The 18149-nt window shown below is 42.6% G+C and overlaps 1 protein-coding gene across 1 annotated transcript; it reads left to right on the plus strand.

Annotated features, from left to right (window-relative positions):
- Positions 1 to 13958, plus strand: CYP4V2 (cytochrome P450 family 4 subfamily V member 2). Its single transcript, XM_075091326.1, has 11 exons — positions 1 to 338; positions 3719 to 3831; positions 4672 to 4757; positions 6538 to 6728; positions 7130 to 7199; positions 8411 to 8537; positions 10364 to 10555; positions 11922 to 12024; positions 12370 to 12504; positions 12667 to 12846; positions 13097 to 13958. The coding sequence occupies exons 1-11, from the start codon at positions 128 to 130 to the stop codon at positions 13270 to 13272; spliced, it is 1584 nt and encodes a 527-aa protein (XP_074947427.1). The 5' UTR covers positions 1 to 127; the 3' UTR covers positions 13273 to 13958.
- The last annotated feature ends 4191 nt before the right edge of the window (positions 13959 to 18149 follow it).

The following is an 18149-nucleotide window of genomic DNA, read 5'->3' on the forward strand; positions in this document are numbered from 1 at the left end:
GCACTCAGCCTGCTGCAGCGCGGTAGCAGTACGTACAGGCAGAGGCAGGTACAGGCAGTGGCAGATAGAGGCAGTGGCAGTTCCCCAGTAGGGACCAAGGCTTAGAGCAGGAGGCTGGGAGGCGGCAATGGAGGTCGTAGAGGGAGCTGCAGGGGGACCCCAGCTGCTGCATTTTGGGGCTGGGGTCATGGCTCTGCTGTTGACAGCTGTGGCTGTGTGCTCCCTGCCCTCCCTGATGGATTACTGGAGGCGATGGTGGGTAATGAAGCCAATCCCAGGTATCAGCCCCTGCTATCCTGTGCTGGGAAACGCTCTACTCTTGGAGCGGGGAGGAGAAGGTAAGGGCAGCTCACTGCATAGCCCAGCTGTGAGGTCCCTGCACTGTGTGGGGCTTTGCTGGAGGAGCCAGTGCTGGTGAGGTGCTTGGATGGTCAAGCTGTGCCTGGCTGGGGGCAGGTTGTAGGGCGTGCCATCGCCTTTAGGTCTCTCTGGGGCTGTGGGCACCCTGCAGAGGGGAACTGTTTGAGACGTGGGCAGTGGAGGGGAAAGGAGAGGAACTGCAAAATATGGAGTTGTTATCAGTCCAAGATTCACTGGAGGTTCAGTCTGACAGTGGCTTCCAGATGCTGGTGCTGGACTTGGACCCATTTCCAGTTGTTGGTGAGGTGGAGCATGAATGCTGTGGAATGTGTATTTATGACAGGGAGGCATGCTGAGTGCTCTCTCAGGAAGAGCTGTTTCACAACACAGAGCACTGTCCCCATGGCTGTTAGCTGTGATCCAAACAAGGCTTTAGCTTGCGGAGGAAAAATACTTCTTTAAAAAATTGTCTTCCCCCAAGTAAGAATGTGCAAGGGACATTAGCATGCTGAGTTGCTGGATCATTTTCCAAATTAGCTGTGCCTTAGATTTATGTGTTAAATGCAAAAGAACTTCCTGGGTTTTTGCAGTACAGCCCTCAGAGCAAACCCTTCTGTTCTTGCATCGATCAATGGTACCTTCTTTTTGCCAGGTGCCTGAGAGAGCAGTGATGTGCTACGTGTTCCCTTTACATTTTGCACAGGAGCATATTTCTTGAGGAGTCTGTGGTGTGAAAGCAGCTCTGGCTGTGCTGTCAGTGGACTAGCAGACTCTTCTGGTGTGTTTGTGATGCCTGCGTATGCCAGTCTGCTCTGTCCACGTGCGTTTTTGGGTGCACTGCCAGGTATGCTGCCAGAAGAGAGAGCATCTGGGTCACGGGAGTGCAGTGAATCTGAGTATGTAGCATGGATGTGCACATTGTCCAGTGCTGATACATGCTGAGACATGGTCTCTCTATTCACACGGGAACACACTCGCATCTTTCCTCTGGATCCAACCCCATATCTAAATACAGATATGAAAGATCTTTCTTTGGAAGTGAGGGCAAGCAGCTTTCCCTGAAGTTGACTTTGGGGAAGCAGCAGCAGGATCATAGTCAGGATGTGTACAGGAGCCTGACTGAGAGAGAAATATTTTTTCTTAATTTTCCTCCTTTTCAAATGTTCTTTAAAAAACAAATGGCTTCTCTTTCCAGAAAGCTACTTGATGGAGACTCTTATGTTCTATGGAGTCTCTCATCTCCTTTGTTAGCAGGAGTCACATAGCCTTCATGCTTTAGTAAAGTCCATGACCATCCATCTTTTTCTTGTTTGTTTATGTAAAAGTGAGTGAAGTTTGTGGGTTTTAATATTTTTCATTAAAAATATGACAATTAAAAAACCTCAGTTTTTTAGAAAAAATAATAAAGTTTTATACCAGAAAGAAAAATTACTTTTCATCTGATAGGGATTTTATTCATTGGTATTGGTAGGCAAATGCTGGAAAATTATGATATTTTAATCATGGTGATGCTAGGAAAAAACTATTAAAAATAGTAAAAGAATCTGACAGTCTTAAGCCTTTTGAATGAGGTATCACTAGAACTTTGCTTAAGACTAGGGAATGCTGTATTTGGGTATCTATTAGGAAACTAGTTTTTTTCCTTTTGTTTTTTTCTTTGATTTGAGGGCCTTTGAATTTTCAATTCTGCAGAGACTTTGGAGTCATTTATTTTTTAATCTGGTTTCTGAAAGGGCAAAGGCATGTTTAACCTTTGAAATTCCTGATAGTGGCCGCCACCTCTAGAATTGCAGAATGAACCTGATTGCCCTCTGTGATGAGATAGCTGTATCTGTGAGCAAGGGAAGAGCAGTATCACGGAATCATAGGTTGGAAGGGAGCTCAGGGATCATCTAGTCCAACCTCTCTAGGAAGAGCACAGTCTGGACACGATGGCCCAGCACCCTGTCCAGCTGACTCTTGAAAGTGTCCAACGTGGCCAAGTCAACCACTTCCCTGGGGAGATCATTCCAATGGGTGACTGTCCTCACTGTGAAAAATTTTCCTCTTGTGTCCAATCGGGATCTCCCCAAGAGCAACTTGTGTCCATTCCCCCTTGTCCTCTCCATGTGACTCCATGTGAAAAGGGAGTCTCCATCTCCTTTGTAGCTGCCCCTCAAGTACTGGTACATGGTGATGAGATCCCCTCTGAGCCTCCTTTTCTCAAGGCTGAACAAACCCAGCTCTCCCAGCCTATCCTCGTATGGCAGCTTCCCAGGCCTGTGATCATCATGGTGGCCCTTCTCTGGACCCCTTCCAACCTGTCCACATCCTTTTTGTATAGCAGGGACCAGAACTGTACACAGTACTCCAGGCGTGGCCTGACAAGTGCTGAGTAGAGTGGGATAATGACTTCTTTATCTCTGCTGGTGATGCCCTTCCATGCTTTCTGCATCGCTAAACTGATAAGATGCGGACTGGATAAGTGGGTAATAATGTGGGTGGAAAATTGGCTGGATTGTTGAGCTCATGGCTATTAAGCCCAACTGGCAGCTGGACAATAGTAGTGTATCTCAGGTAGACTGTGGCATAAATGATCCCATGAGCCTTTGTGCCATTAGAGATGGGGATATCTGAATTGTCAAATCCACAGTGGCCCTGTAAGTGATCACTTACTCTTCAGTAAGGTTTCTAAAAGGACAAGAGTGGAGTTTAACTGTGGAGCAGCTAGCGGTCAAAAGCCCCTGCTAGAATTGCGAACGATCACTGATGGGTAGGGCTGTGAGAGGGCAAGAGGATTTAGGCATGTTGGAGTCAGAAGTAATTTGTTTGCAGACAAGCAATAGCAGTGTAAGGGGTCCAAAGATTTCTTCAGGAGTCCAGCTACCAGAGACTAGGTATTTCAAGTGATTCTGGTTCCTGTGCAGTGCTCTGCCATTACTGTGCATGACATCACTTGTGTGTGCACCACAAATGTAGTACCTGTCAATGAGGTCTCAGATGGGAAAAGGCTCGATGCTGTATTTAAAGTGTCTTGATGTAGCATTTTGGCTAATGTCAGATAAGCTAAAATGTAAGCATAGCCTTGATAAAGTTTGATTTCGCTCTAATTGGTACAAAGAGCATTGCAATACAGAAGGCCCATACTGCAGTGCTTTGAGACTGCTTAGTCAAACTGCCTTATCTACAGCTAGGATGGGTTTCTCTAGAATACAGTGCCTTCAAGAGTGCAGACATGCACCTTGGTCATAGTGGCAAGATAAAACTACAACAGAAACACAATGACAGTGCATATGGTGAAAAAGAGTTCATTACAGGAGTCTTGTTTATTCAGCAAAACCCCCTTTTTAGGAATTCTAATATGTTTTTTTCATTCCAGATTTTTTTAAACAACTGCAAGTTTTTGTTGAACAGTTGAGGAGTTGGCCATTGTTCAAACTTTGGATAGGACCACTGCCTGTCATGATTTTGTATCACCCTGACAGTGTGGAGGTGAGTGTGCTTGTCTCCTGTCTATTCTACTGTCCTGCAAAGCAGTGTTCAACCTCTTAGTTTCTATTCTTTTAATTTAATTTTTGCAAAAAAAAGTTAGTGATCTTACTTGAGATTTTCCTCTGACCCAGTGCTAAAGAAAGGCTAAAAGCAGAAGAATATTTTCTTTGGAAAAAAATAAGTACTGAAGATGGCCAGCAAATGAAAGCACTGACTCGGTATGTTTTATAAAAGAAGCATCTCCTTTAGCTTTGTTTTCACACGTGTGAAACCTTCTACTCCCAAGATTGGAACAGACAAGCAGATAGGGAAGATGGGATCTCTGAAATAAGGATAGAACATTATGAAATGCAGGTTGCAATGCTTGTGTCTGACTCCTGCATTAGAATTTAGTGAGTCTGTCTTGATGCCATGAAATGTACTCATTAGTTTTGCTACTGACAATGATTGTCCCTGAACTGGGAAGACAGAGTTGGTTGGTTGTTGGAGTGTTTACTGAAGAGATAATACTTCTTGTGAGTTTGGTTAAGGCTGGAAACCTTTGAGTTTTCTCTGAGCTCTGCCTGTGACATTCTAACACAGATTTTTCTTCTTCAGGAGGATAAAGGGACTGGAAGTGGTCATTTTTGAGTATTTCATTGTTTCTCTTACTTGAAAGTCTTGAGGATATGAACTCAATGTTCCCCCTGTGTACCAGCTTGTACTGAAATATTGTGCATTTTGCTGAGGTTTGGGGCATTTTCTGTGGAGGAACTGAGGCTGTGTGAAGTAATCTCAGCTGAAGAAATATCTCCATCTAACAAGTGATGTTTTTTCCTCTCCTTCCATTTTTTCTGACAGGTTATTCTGAGCAGTTCGAAACACATAGAAAAATCGTACCTGTACAAATTCTTGCAGCCGTGGCTGGGCACTGGGCTTCTGACGAGGTATAGTGAAATGCAGGTGCATTGCTGTCTTTTTGGAATTTGCGGGGTATATGATAGGAAGAGGGCTTGGTGACAGGAATACTTGTGTGTATCTCTGGACAGAGATGTAGATGATAGCTGTAGGAGTCTTATTCCTTGTGATGGTCTTGGTTGCTCTTTAGCAGCTAATGTCTGATAAAAATCTTTTGGCATTATCTATTTCTTGGCAAATTTTGCCATTGTTTCTTTTTTGCGCAGGGACTTGAATGAATGTGAGTTTTTGGGAACTTGTAACCTATGGCAAGTGGTATCTTTTAGTCTGCAAGGCTGCATGCTGGATGTTTTTAATGTTGTGATGCGTGTTGGGTGGTTCGACTGTGGCAGAACTGAGACTGTGTGCATTGCTTATCTCAGCTGGTGATGCTGCAAACCAGTAGGATGGGCCTGAGGCTAGTGATGCTTTGGAGTAGGATGGGAGAGTATCTGCACCCTGTCCTTCATTTCCCTCATGAAGTGGAGGCTCATAAGTGGTGAGCTTGGGTAAGAGCACAAGTCAGGAGCAGAGGGTGGGAGGAGCAGTGGTGTAAGGGTTTGGTGTCCTCCAGTCTTGGGAGGGTCAAGGATAGTTTGGTCTGGATGATGCAGATATTCAAGAGTAGAGTGGCTCTGGTGTCTTTGTGCTGCTTCTGTGTATTTGCAAGAAGGTCAGGGTCCACCTGTTAGTAGCGGAGCTTTGTTGCTTGTTTGGGTCCCTCAGAGGTAAGCTTCTTGTACTTCGTGATGGGACCATGGTGTTGTAAAAGCCAGCTGTGATCACGTGGTGTGGGAGGCGCAAGTTTATATGAGAAGATAAGGAATGCCTTTTATTCTGTGTTTTGTTCATGGCCCCTAAGAAAGCAATAATCGGTGGCAAAGTGCAGAGAGTTGAGGTCCGTGGGTGTCAGGCATGGTATATCATCACCGTTAGTCATCTTCCTTACTGGTTGTTTTGTCTCCAGTAGATTTTTGGAGGGGTTTTGACTTCCTTGGGCTTGCAAAAGCATAATCGAGGAGAACGTTCCAGTCTCCGCTTATTAAGGGCAGTAGTGGTAGACAGCAAGCAGATAAGCTGGCCTGAGGAGTGCCCCAAAAGCAGCTTAATAGGAGAAGTGGTGTTAATGTTTACCCTGTAAACAGAGCTACCAGTTGTGTGCCTGTGGGGCATGTGATTCAGAAAAAGTGAAAAAGAAGCCTTAGGAAGCTGGTGTCACCCGCTGTGGCTCCATGCTCTTTCACTGACACGTGGGAGGCGGTTGCCTGTTTCCAAGGAAGTACTTTGTAGCCAGACCTTGAGGCAGTCATTTGTGTAATGTCCATGGACCCTAGTTCTCTGCAACCCTCATCTCCTAGTCAGTGGATAAAGGCAAGCATGAATGGTGATTCACAGAGACAATGTGATGAGTTGAAGCCTTGGTGCTGAATAGCAAGTTTGTCCTATAGATGGCTTCTGCTTGATGCTTCTGAGCCTGTGCACTGAGCAACCACAAGGCTGTATTGCCTGAAGGCTTGTTGGCATCTCAATTTGTTGTGAGCAGCTATATATAGAAATGGTGGCTTGTGCTTCGGGGGGAGCTGGAGTGAGAAATATTCTCATTTTGCTCCTTCTGGGGAGTGCTATGGACAGCTTGAAGGGTCACCTACAGTGTGTCCGTCTGTGAAGGTATTCCAGGCTGCAGTTTTTACTGTGTGCTTCCTGAGATGGTGAGGGTTTTACTTTTGACTTGGAGTTTTTAACCCTTCCTTCTCCCTGTTAATTTTGCAGCACTGGAGACAAGTGGCGGTCACGGAGGAAGATGATAACTCCCACATTCCACTTTGCAATCTTAACTGATTTTCTAGAGGTTATGAATGAACAAGGAGGTATTTTGTTGGAGAAACTTGAGAAACATGTTGACAAGGAACCATTTGATGTGTTTCTGTACATCACTCTGTGTGCCCTTGATATCATCTGTGGTAAGTCCTCTTCAGTTATTGTGGTGGGGCTGTGAATGATGCAGAGGCTCATGAGTACAGCTGTGCCGTGCTGTGTTGAAGAGGAATGTTCCTGCATATTGTGTGAATGCATTTCCATCCTCCCAAGGCCATCCTTTTTCCTAGGGTGTCTTGAATGCATGTGAGCAGGTGAGTCTGTGGGACAGGCAGGGCAGGGGTAGCAGTCTGAAGTGAGGCTCTGCTGAGGAGCAGGGTTCCTGGGCACAGAAATGTAAAGTGAGCTCATCACCTGGAAAGGGATGTGTGTGTTGATCTGTCCAAGGGACAGTGTGGTGATAGTCAGAAGCTGGAAGCAGTAGTAACTTATTGTGTACAGGGACTCTGCACTTTGCACTCGTGAATCGTTGATGATTTCCTTCTAGAAACAGCAATGGGCAAGAATGTCAGTGCTCAGGAGAATAAGGATTCTGAGTATGTTCGTGCTATCTACAGGTAAATGGACCTTTTCCTTGGCTACTCTGTCATTGGGCTGGAGTTGATGCGGCTGGTGTCATGAGTTAATCTGCTGTGAGCCAGGAGGGAGGGCTGAGGGGTCACAGGTGGAGGTAGAAAGCCAAGAAGGCAGGAAAAACTTCTGCAGATTTTGATGCATTTTTCTGGTACGAGTACACACAACAGGAGGCTGAGGCTTTGAAGAGGCATCAGCTACCGTTCAGTTAATCCATTGGTACAGGAGGTTAAAAAAATGGAGCTGCAACATTTTGCATCAGCATGACTAGCAGAATTGGGAGCGTGCTGTTTTAGACAGCATGTTAAAGATGAGGCACTGTTGCGCTGCAGTTCACAGCATTATTTACGCCATTCAGATTGTATGTGACTGTCCAGTGGATTAGGAAAAGCATGGCCTGTATTCCTACTACACCGGTGTGTCAGCCTAGATGAGATGTAGCTGCTTGTGGCATCTCACCCCTAGCCTTTGATGGGGCTTGTTGAGAAGATGTGTTGCAAAAAGGGGTTTGATTTGTCATTGGTTCCTTGGCCTTTCCCAATTTGAACTGCAAGTAGGCTTGAAGTTGGCCTATATTTAATAATTACTCCTCAAAGTCTTTCTGCAGCAAAAAGCATGTGCAAGAGGTGACTAGCAATGGCAATCAGCCCTTCTAAATGTACTTCAGTTGTGTTTGAGCATACTTGAAGTCTCATATTCTTTATTTTAAATATTTTTCATGTGCTGTCTGTCATATATGGTATCTGGACAGTCAAGTAGGAACGTGATGCTTTCAGATGGCTGTTTGAGGTCATGGGGCAGATGTTTTGGAACACTGGCATAAGTAGTCTTTTCAGGATGTACCTGTCTTTTCAGCATGGTCAATATTGATGTGGAGTGGGACTGGACTGGATGACATAATATGTCTGTTTCAAGAGGGTTCCCACTAAATGTGAATATGCTTTTCTTGGAGATCAATGCTTAAAGATACAAATCATGGTGATGCTGGGACAGGTGACAGAAAGTTTGATTTGGTTTGACATCAGGAAACAAATATGAACAGCTTTCCCTTCAGATGAATGGGTTTAAAACCACACCAAATGTTAAGTTCTGCTTCACTGGGGGAGGTAGAACTTTTTTTTTGGTTCTTGAAAGTGCGCTGTACATTTGCTTTTTTGCCAAGGTATTTTATGTGATGTAATTGTTGTGCCCCTAGGATGAGTGATCTAATCCAACAGCGACAGAAGAGCCCTTGGCTTTGGCCTGATCTTCTATATATGCTGTTCAAGGAAGGAAGAGAGCATAAGAGGAACCTCAAGATCCTTCACAATTTTACAGATAGAGTATGGATTCTTTTATTTTACTTTTTTTAGAGGTACATTTTAGGTTTTGGAGCAAAGTCTTGTGCGCAGTAGAGAGCTTCTAAATGGGGGTGAGGTTCAGCTCCCTTTATATGCATCTATGAAGAGTAGAACTCTCTCTCTGTTGGGGTGCTGAGGAATTCCCTGAAAATTACCTGAAAAGAAGAAAACAGCTGACTTCCCAGTCAGGAACTCTGTTGTATTTAACCAAGGGAGTAACAGGGCTTACAGGTCCTTGACAATTGAAAGATACAATAGGAATTCATTGGACTCTTGTTCTGCCCCAGATCTTCCACATCTAAATCATCTGCAACAGCTCACTGCCAAGTTTGTAGCAGTGTAAGCATAGGACTCTGCTTGGTAATGCCACTTGGTCCAGCCCTTAGGAATGGAAACCTGTATTCATTTTCCCCTATTCAGAGCAGAACTGCCAAGATGAGCAAACATATGCAGGGCCCCACATCAGCAGTGAGACACTTTGACACAGAAACTGTTAAGCATACGTCACTGACTTGGCATAAAATGCAGTGTTCTCTCGCCATGTTAGGCTGTGCAAGTAACACCCCTTTCTCTCACCAAATAGTTTGCATTCTATTCTTGCCAATGGTTGCCCTCCCAAATCTACTATTAGGATGTTACCATAGAGTCTGCTTTCCCTGAAATAGATGTAGGTACCCCATGATGTCATTGTGTCAATGCCCATGAAAAAGGAAGTAATCTTTGAACTTTTCCTACATCTAATGAGGCACACTGACTTTTTGTTTTGTCTAAGTAGTTCATGTCTTGCTTTCTTTTATTGGGAATTGCAGTAGTGAGGCATGAGGCATTACCTTAGGTCTTAAAGGGACCTAAGGTAACGCCCTCTTCCAGTGCTGGGCTGGTGCACTGAATATAAGAAGCGAAATCTTAAAAGATGACAAAGGAACAGTAAATAATAATATCACCTACAGTAGGTGCTGACAAAAAGTACTGAGGCAAAAGGTGGTTCAATATGAGTCTTGATAATGTGTATGTTCAGTGAAGGAAACAATATGTGTCTTTATAACTGTGTTTTCCTGTTCAGTGCTTCCTCTGAACAGAATTGCCTACTCTACAGCCTTTATTTTTAATTATTTTGTTAGTGTTGAAAACAATACCAGTTTATTGAAGGGTTCTGTTTTGCTGTTATAACAAAGGTGGTGACAGCAAAAAGTCTTATCACTGGGGCTGTGCTTTGACCTAAAAAAGGGAACTTTAACCATTGCTCTCACACTGAAAAAAATTTGGGAAGCTTTAGTGTAGTGGTTCTAGCTGTGCTATGTGTAGTCCTGATGTGGGGTTGTGGGGTGCCCTGGCTTGTTTTCAATGTCCTGAGTTCCCCAGAGTTTGGAGTTGTGATCTTTTCCTTAGTTATTGGATAGGGTAGAGACTATCTTCTTGGTGATCAGTCTGCTCAAGTTGTGGTGATGTTTTTTGATTTGCTGTCGCTATTGTTGGCATTCACAATTGGCTTGTTCCAGATAGTCTGGATGTGTTTACACTTTCTGACAATCAACAGGTTGTTTGCGTAGTTTGGCTATCTATTTTCTTGATCACACAAAAGCTATTCAAGGTTCATTCTCTTGCTTGGGACAAGAGGGGTTGGTAATATTTCACCTACTAACATGAAAAGTCAGTTAAACTTAATAAGTTAGTGCTGAGTACTGTGCTAACCAGCTCATGTAGACTGCTAGATGCTGCTGTTCTAATAAGTTGGAACGAACCTATGTGATGTAGACTGCCTGCATGTGCTGTGTGCATCATATCTAATGTAATGTTTCTAATCTCAGGTCATTGCAGAAAAAGCTGCAGAACTTGAAAACAACAAGCAAACAAAATGTGATACTGATGGCAACTGTGAAGAAAGTGGCCCCAAGAAAAGAAAAGCTTTCCTGGACATGCTGCTGAGTGCAACAGATGATGAAGGGAACAAGCTAAGCTGCACAGATATTCGTGAGGAAGTGGATACCTTCATGTTTGAGGTACCCAAGGAACCCACTGTTTGTTGTTTTGTTTTGGTCGTCCCCGTCCCGTCCCGTCCCCTGCCAGGAACCTGAGATTCACCATTTGCAGGTAGTGACTCTTCCTTTTCTTAGTTCAAGAGGTTGCTTTTGGTATGAAGTTATTTTAGCCTGGAAGCCTAAGAGGAAATCTCTGTAGGATAGAAACATTCAATCCAGAATTGCGTGCCCTGGCGAAATGTTGGACAATACACATGGGGCAGGCCCTGCCTGTATGAGCAGGCTCTACTCATGAAAGCAGGCGAGAGTAATAAGAGCTTACTGGCTGATGTGGGCCATTGGCTCTCAGCTCCTGCTGCAAACCTCATTAATGCTAAAGAGAGCTCTAAATGGTTTCAGTGTTTTGCCTTCTATTTTTGTCAGCTCTCCTCACATTTTGTCCCCTGCCACATCGGCTGTAACCTCCTGGTTCTGTTGTCAGCTGTGCACTGGTGTACTGTCTTCTTAGGTCTGGTTCTCTGTCCAGTGAAGGATCTAAACAAGACTTTAACAAGTTTTACACACACCTCCATTAGGTGGACCTGAATTCTATCTCAGAAGAGCTTAATTCAGTCATATTACTGCTGTTGTAACCTAGAGAAACTCTCCTCCCATCTTAACCATTCCTGTACTACTACATAGCTGGATTTTACAGAGGTGCAGCATCATGAACTTCACACGTGCACCTTTTTAGAACAGAAATCCCTTGTTGGTCCTTCTCCCTTTCCTGTTCCCCTATTTTCCCCACCTTTTTTTTTTTTTTGTTCCCCTTCCATTTCTTTTCTTTCCTTTCCAAGTTTTTATGTGGTGCTGAGAACTAGATTAGCTGATCTCTTTCTCATAGGAAATCAAGAAGTACTCCCTCCTATGGCCACTGTACTGTGTCTCATTAGACCCATTAGATTAGAGAACAGAGACTAGTTTTGTAAAGGTTAGAGACTCTGTACATTTGTATCTCCTGTGGTTGTTTTTGCCCCCCCCCCAGATGTTACATTGTTCACTGGACATTGTCCAACAAGACAAATATGCATCTGTTTCATTGTGTAGATACTGGTAGTTCATGCAGCTTCTGGGTAGCAGAGGAGAGGGATGTTTGCTTAGGTTATTTCAATGCTGTTCCCTTTTGGTCAGTTTTCAGGCAGCTGACAGAGTCATGGGTCATCTTATATCCTGATAATCAGCATGTTGGATAGAGTTCTTCACTCTTTATTTTTGTTTTTCTCCTGGTCATGGGACTACTAAGTCTCACTTTCCATGCTACCTGTGCACCTAAGTATTTACAAAGCCTACTTCATAACACTACAGGAATAGCATTGAAGTGAATTTATTTGTAAATCTGGACCTCTAGGGCCATGATACAACAGCAGCTGCTATGAACTGGGCCCTGTACTTACTCGGACATAATCCTGAAGTCCAGAAGAAGGTTCACAGAGAACTGGATGAGGTGTTTGGTATGTTTCCATTTCCCCCTTCATTGGGGTTGTGGTGGTGGTTGCATTTTTGAGTGGGGATATGATATATTATAAGCCTGGATGTAGAAGGGGAGGTGGAAACATGTCTTGTGGCCCTTCTTGAGCTGTCATTAGCTAGAGGTGATTGGGACAGGTGCTGGAGGGTTTGGAGGAGAGTACGGCCAACCTTACATCTTTGATGCAAGGTATGCATGTTCAGTGTATGTGGTTTTCCTATGTGGTCTTGGTGTGTGATAAGAGTTCCTGGAAGGAGGTGGGATGAATTTATTTAACCAAAACTGGGGAGTTTTGGTCTTGTTCATTCCCCTCTTTGTTTTTGGACAGGCACCTATGAGCGTCCTGTTACAATGGACGATTTGAAGAAGCTTCGATACCTTGAGTGTGTTATGAAAGAAGCCCTTCGGCTCTTCCCTTCAGTTCCGCTGTTTGCCCGTGTCTTGAGAGAGGATTGCTGTATTAGTAAGTAGTGTCCTGTGTTTGCCACTTCCTGTCCTGCTACCATTTCCCCAGTGTAGGTGTTTCCCAAGTAAAGGGCAGGATTGTTTTATTTTTATTACTGTGCTGTTGTATATAAAGTCACTTATTTGCTGTTGTTTCAACCCCTCTCCCTTTTCTCTTTAGGAGGATATCAGGTACCAAAAGGCACAAATGTTATTGTCATAACTTATGCCCTGCATAGAGATCCAGAGATCTTTCCTGACCCAGAGGAGTTCAGGCCTGAGCGATTCTTCCCTGAAAATTGTAAGGGAAGGCACCCGTATGCTTACGTGCCCTTCTCAGCTGGCCCCAGGAACTGCATTGGTAGGTAGCTGAGGAGGAAGCCCTTGTAGTGTGAGAATGCTGCTTTTGGTGTGGTAACTGTGGCGGCAGCAAGTGTGTCAGAAATTTAAGTCTTGATGTGCCTGCTGGTCTTGTCCTGTCTTCCCCGTGCCAAGCTGCCCATGCTGTCCTGTGTTCCTAGGGGTATCACTGTGAGCATGCAAATGCAGCAGCTGTTGGTGCAACCTGACAATAACAACTTTTTATTTTTTTGCTGCCCTGTAACTCATAGGTCAGCGCTTTGCACAAATAGAGGAGAAAGCTCTTCTAGCCCTCATCCTGCGGCGCTTTTGGGTAGACTCATGTCAAAAGCCTGAAGAGCTTGGTATAACTGGAGAACTTGTTCTTCGACCAAGTAATGGCATCTGGATTAAGCTGAAGAGGAAGCCAAATGCTGGATCAGAATGAAAGCAAATTCAAGAATTTATTTTTCTGAAAACTTCAACTTCCAAGCTATTTAGGCTGAGGTGTTTTTAAATCAGATATTTTGATGGCAGTCCAGCAAGTTGTTGAAACTAAAGTTGTTGCTGATTGTTTCACCAAAGGAGATGTTGTAACAGCCCTAAGTTGCTCTACTTTTCCAGTACCTGTGAACTTCATGTTCATCTTTGAGTGCAGGCCTTTAAACATCAAATCTTAGAGCCTATTCTACTCGGATGAAACTATTCTATTGCAACAGTGCAAAAAAAATTATGGTAGTAACAGTAATGCCTGTGATGGAGTGATCTGGTTGTATTCTGTATCATTTGCAAGGTAACTGATAGTCTCAAATCTTCATGTAGTTTTCAGGTTTCTTTGATTCTGAAAGGTACAAGTGATCAGTTCTTCCACTTGGCACAACTTTTTTCTCTTTTGGTGATCACTGCATCTATGAAGGCAAAGCAAAAAATCTCTGATAGTTTTGCTTCTCCTTTGTAAGCATTTATAGTAGTTCTTTACTGAGTGCTCTGAATTATTTTTTAGCAAAATGTACCGTAATCATTAATCTGTGTAATCATACCATGAACTGGATATTGTGTGAATTACACACAGGATTTTGTAATGAGAGAAACTGCATTATTACAAATGTTGAGAATAAACTTCATATATGTCAATATGGAATGAAATTATATCTGTAACTATTACATGCCTGGGTGCAGGTAAATTACTGATGGATAGTTGTTTCTTATCATCAGTTTCTCTGGGGTGATCAATCAACCAAGACTTTATTGTATTAGTTAAAGCTGAAACAAGGAGCCAGTCTGCTCTTGCCTTCAAGGGTCCTGAAGGCAACATAGAGAATTTCTTGCTAATTGGCTTTAAAGAGCAATTATAGTGATGGAATGAAACACTTGTGAAAGTTCCTGACTGTACCTCTGGGACAGGTCAAAATCTGCAACAAGCCACAGAGCTGGAGAACAGACTCTCTGTGACTTTTGTAAGCACTGAAGGAAAACCTGGTGCTAGACCAAGCTGAGGTCCTCTAGGTGGTCTGACCTTTGCTTCTGCCCTATGCTTTAGCACTTCTTGGCTGGTGTGTGCTACCCCAGCATGACTCCTGACACTGTACAACGAAGGGTGCACACCGATAACTACACCTCTGTCTTTAGCTGCTGATGTGTCGGTTGCCCTTGCCACCGTGGTTGGCGGTGGGGGTTTTAGGTGTGCTATTGCCTTTAGGTTGTTCCCGGGCTGTGGGTGACCTGTGGAGGGGAACTGGATGAAAAGCTGGAGGTCAGAGCTGCTGCAGCTAGCTCTACTGGTCCACCTCTAATGATTAATGTGTTACAGAGTAAGAAAGGGTTATTCTGTCCTTACTGGTTTTGTTGACCTTTACATATTCTTTTCTTTTCTCTGTTTCCTTGTGCCCTTTTGACAACAGTGGTTTAATATCTGTGGTACTGCTGTGCTTTGTAGCACATCAGAATAGAGAGGAAATAATTCCTATGCTTTCCAAGTAAATTAGACGTTTCCTTGCACCTGCTGAATTCTTTATATTCTGATAAACCAAGGTTTTACCATTTTCTGAGGATCTTAGAAAAATAGAAAGGATTTAACTGCTTAGTTTACGTAAATGAAATTGCAGATTTTGACAAATAGTTTATTGTAATTGCTACCTTTCTTTCGTTATTAAGAAAACAAAAGTCATGTAGCAGTGATAATATTGTTACATTCTTCAGCCTTCATTTTCACAGCTGGGTTTCATTTGTAGAGAATAACAGGAATCTAAGTTTTCAGGGCTGACTGTAAAAATTATTTTCTTTATAATGAGATAACTTTTGAAACTGCCGTCTTACATTAATACACATAAAAAAAAAAAGACACGTATTTTCCAAAGAGACTTTAAGTTAAGGAATTATTTAACACTTTTGGCTACTTGGTAACGTGAGCTTTGCAGGTACACAAGATTTGCATCCAGAATACATTTTCTTAGGACATTTGTTATGTAGCTGAAATCTGGAGAGGCACTTGTGTTTTGTTAGACTGTGTCCTTAAATTGAGGATTTTCAAGACAAATGAAAACTAATATTAATTGCTTTTCTTCTGTGGGATGTATTTTGTGGAAACAGTTTTTAAAACTGTTGATTTTAAACTGGAGATAATTTTTGTGACATCTATCTACAATGACCAGTATTTTTGTTTGTGCTCTGTTTTTGTACCATACTCTTCTCATATAATGGGATCTCAAGTAAATTGTGATTTCTTTATAAACTCTGATGGGAACAAGAAAAATAATGGAGGCAAAAGCTGGATAAAACTGTAATGAGAAACTCATTATTAAAAGTGTGTGGGGTCAAATGCTGGCACAAGGTTACCAAAGTGGAAAATCCCTATTTAATGATGCACATAGTATCTTTGCCAAGATAAGCACTGATGTAATCCCGTAGTCTTTGTCTTCAGAGCTGTTCTGAAAAGGCAGTGACCTCTCATCTTTTGTTGTGAAAACAGGTTTTGAAGCAATCTGAGGCTGCTAAGGAAATAAATATTGGGGAAGTCAATACTGAAAGAACAGGAACTTTCTGCCTGCAGGGTAGATGCTAGATACCTTGTGTTGTGTAGAGTGTGTCCTTTTATTAACCTGAGTCGTGTCGTGTGTAGTTGTTGGTTGTGGTCAGCAACAACCCTTTGAGTTTGATGTTTGAGATTTTTTTATTTTATTTTATTTTATTTTTAACCCTGTAGGACTTAGGAATGCAGTGCAGCTTTGCCAGGTTTCCTGATAAAGTAATGGGGTACTAAAATATTGTGTCATAAAAACCACATGTGCATAGTAGCTGTTTGTGATTTTTGTCCTGGTGGCTAGGTATCTGCTAATGGTATGAAGGTACTGGCTGAACTGTAAACCCAAATATTAGTCCTGAGTAAAAGGGTTTGTGTAAGGTAATCTCTGTGATGCTAATCATGGGGTGGTGCTGGCTCTGTTTCTGGAATATGACTGCCTTGCTGCGAGAAGTTGGTAGCCTTGTCTTATGTAAAGATCCCTTTTGTATGGTGACAGAAAGGACACAACTTTCTACTGGGCTGACAGAATTAGAGTGCATGAGTGTTTCTGGATCATGGTTTACAGCTGTTATGAAGAAAACTAACAACTAAGCCTCTGTGCAACCTCTTGGTGGTACTGCTTGAAAGTGCCTCCAGGGCTGCCTCAGAGGCTCTAGAGGTTTCCAGCCACCTTGACACAAACTGCTTTTTGGGCTCTGAAAGCTGCATGTTTGGGACTCATGCAGGAGGTAGGCTAGTGGTGCTTACTATATGCGCCTGCCTTCCTGAATTTAATCCTCATGCTGCAAAAGACAAACACTCATGTGTAGATATTAGTACACTGTTGCATACAGATCCTCTTGCATGTCTGATCCAACATGCCCTCTCACTGTTACTCCTCTTTCAGCAGGTAAAAGTCTCAGAGAGCCTTTGGAAAATCCTACCTCGCTTTCCTTTCTCAAAGCAGCATTGGAGCCACCCCCTGGCAAACCTCCCAGTATTGTACTCCCTCAGTTCATAGTCCGGTCATATTTAGAAGATGATTTCATAGTTTGAATGGATTAAAAACTAAATTAATTAAATTAAAAAAAAATCTGAGACTTTTCTGAAAATGGGAGTTCTCTGCTAAGTATAACTCCATCTTTTGCTTAACAGATGGGCTTTTCTGATCTATGCCTGGAGTGTAGTGTGTGGAGATGTAAAGTATTCATTGAAAATGAAAATTATTTAGAGCAAAGAGAGGCAGTCAGTTAGCAAAGAACTCTACGCCCAAACCTCCAGACCTGATGCCAGGCTAGTATTTCAGGGACACATGTAACTTGCTAAAGAATTACTGTCTGGCTATTTACAGGGCCTGGTCAAGACACTGGAACCCTTCAGTACATTGAAACGTTCTGTCTTCTCTAATGTCTTAACAATAACAAGCAAGGCCTTGGGCAGTTATGTGATTCCCCATTTATAAGAAAAAATTAAATCTATTTATAAGAAAAAAATATCAAAGAAGCCTTCATACAAAACAAACCCAGTAGTGATTTGTTGTTCAGTATTTGCAACTGTCTTCTATTTTCTCTATGAACCTGAATTTGGTCTGCATTGATTTCATATTTGACATCTGCTGTGCAGTTATTTCTGGGCTGTATTTCTAGGAAGAATATTGTTGACATGTAATTGCAGGTTATAGAACTGCTATGCTGCTTTTATTTTAGTGCAGTGTGCAATCCAGCTCTTTCCACAAATCAGTGAATAAGTTATTCTGGCCATCTTTTTGCAGCCATTTTTGGTTGAATCAAGTCAAACATGAGGAATACTTTGGCCTAGTGAGAGAGCAGATTCTTCACTCAGATAATGTCATCTGGACTCAGATTAAAGGGGTCCAGATTGTTCATTGTAAGAAGGAAAGATCAAGATGTATTTTTTTGAATTGTTTTAGAATCATACAATCATTAATGTTGGAAAAGACCTTTAGGATCATCAAGTCCAACTGTCAACCCAACAATACCATGTCTCCTAAACCATGCCCTGAAGAACCACGTCTACACTTAGCAGCATTTGGCGTTTCTGTTGTCATATACATCATATCCGTTGTCATATACATAATGATAACCATGCAGAATTAAAGATACACAGAGAATACTTTGGAATATTTGTGGGTGTTTTTTTACTGGAGCATTCAAAACCAGGTTCATGATGTTGTTATAGCATCCTCATTCAGATGGAAGGTGTCTGCAAAGCCATATCGAAATGAGAACTTGTGTTGTTTCTGTCTTACTGGTACCTTCCCTCATTCTTTCTAGGATGCTCTTCCTCTTGTTCCATGTCATGAC

The sequence above is a fragment of the Phalacrocorax aristotelis genome, chromosome 4 (assembly GCF_949628215.1).
Source record: "Phalacrocorax aristotelis chromosome 4, bGulAri2.1, whole genome shotgun sequence".
Lineage (NCBI taxonomy): Eukaryota > Metazoa > Chordata > Aves > Suliformes > Phalacrocoracidae > Phalacrocorax > Phalacrocorax aristotelis.

Coding starts and splice junctions, on each gene's coding strand:
- CYP4V2 (XM_075091326.1), top strand. CDS start 128: ATGGAGGTCGTAGAGGGAGCTGCAGGGGGACCCCAGCTGCTGCATTTT. Junction 3,832..4,671: donor ATCACCCTGACAGTGTGGAG/GTGAGTGTGCTT, acceptor TTTTTCTGACAG/GTTATTCTGAGCAGTTCGAA. Junction 12,025..12,369: donor AGAACTGGATGAGGTGTTTG/GTATGTTTCCAT, acceptor GTTTTTGGACAG/GCACCTATGAGCGTCCTGTT.